Here is a 2,520-nt window from a genome sequence, read left to right on the forward strand (position 1 = left end):
ACAACTATATACCCAAGGTAAGGGTAATTGGATTCGCTGAGACCCCACACTGCTAAACCAGACACTGGCTGAATAGGCATGTCGGACAGATGCTCCTGATACCAATTCTCAAATATGATGGTCACTTGCGACCCACTATCCAATACAGCACTGCACAGCTTACCATTTACTGTCACCTTCACTACAGAAGTAGGTCCGATCAGACCTTTTGGAAATGTGTCCATCTGTATGACTGCCACTGAACTTTTCTTAACCGAACAGGAGTGGTCAGTAGAGTTGGAGTTTAAGTTTCTGGATCACTTTCTGAGTATTCTCAGGGGCATGACACTTGGTAGAAATGTGCCCATTCTCGCCACATCTGTAACAAAAGTAATCATCAGAATTCTTTACTACAGGCTTTCTAGTGTTAGGTGCAACATTTTCAGAGGTGGTCACTTTCAGTGAAGAAGCTGAGGTTTCAGTAGTCTTTACCCCCATCCCATCCACCTTGTTCTGTAATCTCTTGATTTGTTTTTTGAGTGCAGTGACATCTGGGGTAGACCTACAGTCTGGGGATACGCTTGGCATAGCTTGCCTTGGCTGCGTGTCTTCCTGTGGACAGGTGGTGTTTTGCTTTGCCATTTCAGCAATTTGGTACTTTAGTTCTTTCAGTTCAGCTCTCAGACTTTGCACTTCAGAATTTTGGGTATCATAATTACCAGCAGCTTGAAACTTGCGCACTGTGGCATTCACCTTCTGACGAGAAGCTTGGTACTCTTCCTCCATGCGTATCTCGCTGAGCAAATCTAAAAAACTAGGAGGATGATTTTTTCTCTCACGCAGTCTCAACTGCACTAACATGAGATCAGAAGTTACTGCTCCCCTCAAAAGCTGTTCAATACGTACCCTGTCTTTATCTGTGGCTGAGAGACCGCCCTTTTGTACTACTTTGGCTAGAGCTTGTTCCAATCTCCTTAGAAAGTCCGACAACTTCTCACCAGGATTTTGATGTAATAGCCGGAAAGCAAAATATATCTTCTCCAGACTCAGTAGTTCCAAATGCACTATTTATTGCATTAAGGTAAACTTCAGGGCTGGCATCAGGATCAGTGCACTTTACAGCCTTTACTATCTCAAGCGCAGGCCCCTTTAAACTCTCCACTATCCGCCGCCGCTTTTCTCTGTGGGAACATTCGCTTTCCTCTATCATCATATAGGCTTGCTCTAACCAAGGGTCTAGCATCTCCTCTCCCATAGGTGTGGGACAGACACCTGAAAATGTTCTAAGTCTGCGGTAGCTGTGTCCTTCAACCTGAACACTTCTCGTTTGATTCAGAAGTTCACTCACTGTACGAAGGAGAGGCTCAGAAGTGTTTTGTTGGGAGCTGACGGGTGTATACACACACTGGAGATCCTCCACCGTTCTACCTTCTGCCTGGAGCCAGTTCTTCACCTTTTGTGCAAAGTCATCAGGAGCTGCAGTAATTTCTTTGGCTATTACCACCGTCCAAGGCTCGGATTTATCTGTGGGCCTTAATTCTGGGGGTATCCTCTCCGGATCAATTTTTTCTCTGCATTCACACAGGACTAGGAGGCTTTGAGTCTCACTATTGAATGACCTGCCTCTTATACGTACTCTGCCCCAGCAGCGCACGGTGTGTAAAACAGCTTCAATTTGCCCTACTTCCAGATTTTCTGGGACCCCTATTAACAGTAAGGTATGCTGTACTTTTAGACCTTCCCCTCTACACCAGTTTATCAGAATATCCTGACACTTTGAGTATAACTGAGAGTCCACCATGTTGATAGTTATGATTCAGTTAGATTTTTTTTTTCAAAATTACAAAATTGAATAAAATTTAAAATTTGAAAAAAATAAAAATTGAATATAACATGAAAAATTTGTCACAACACTTTAAACCCTAACCATATCCCAGCGGTGCCTCCATTTTATGTAGCGCCCCAACCAGGTACTGCGATAAGGTACGGCTATTTAATGAATTAAATATAGCTGGGGCCCTGGTTCTTCTATATTATATGGTTGGGTATAGGTTGTTAACAATAGATATTTTAAAAGTTATCTGAATGAATGAACCATTACCCTCAAACGAACTGCACAGCAAAACGACATACACAACCTAGACACCGGGAAATGCAAATCAAAGCACACAGAAAGAAATACACACAACACTAATATATATGTCAGCGGTTTGGAATGTATTGACTTATCCAAAAATAATGAAAAATAAAAAACAGGGCCCACACTCACACTCTCAGACACCTATCTCCCTAAGAGCAGCAGTTAACTGTCTCACTCAACAGTTCTCTAACCTCCCTGTTGCAGGCCTGATACCGTTGCTCGAGTGCGTAGTGGCCGGGTAAAACACAAATTGGCCCCTTCACTCCGAAGAGCCAGAAATAAAAGAAAGTTACCGCTGCACTGTATGCCTTTACTTTGCTTTTCTCTCTCTCTCGGTCGTAGGGTTGGACCTTTTGTCATGCAGTCACATACACCGGGTCTTGGGCATCCGCCATCCAATA

At 43.4% G+C, this 2,520-nt stretch overlaps 1 protein-coding gene across 1 annotated transcript; it reads right to left on the reverse strand.

Annotated features, from left to right (window-relative positions):
• Positions 1-973: 973 nt before the first annotated feature.
• Positions 974-1,780, reverse strand: LOC136705050 (paraneoplastic antigen Ma1 homolog). The gene has a single exon (XM_066678270.1). The coding sequence runs from the start codon at positions 1,778-1,780 to the stop codon at positions 974-976; it is 807 nt and encodes a 268-aa protein (XP_066534367.1).
• Between the last annotated feature and the right edge of the window lie 740 nt (positions 1,781-2,520).

Source organism: Hoplias malabaricus, chromosome 8 (assembly GCF_029633855.1).
Source record: "Hoplias malabaricus isolate fHopMal1 chromosome 8, fHopMal1.hap1, whole genome shotgun sequence".
NCBI classification, from domain to species: Eukaryota; Metazoa; Chordata; class Actinopteri; order Characiformes; family Erythrinidae; genus Hoplias; species Hoplias malabaricus.

What these genes read in the sequence shown, in the direction of transcription:
- LOC136705050 (XM_066678270.1), bottom strand. Translation starts at nt 1,780, where the DNA reads ATGGTGGACTCTCAGTTATACTCAAAGTGTCAGGATATTCTGATAAAC.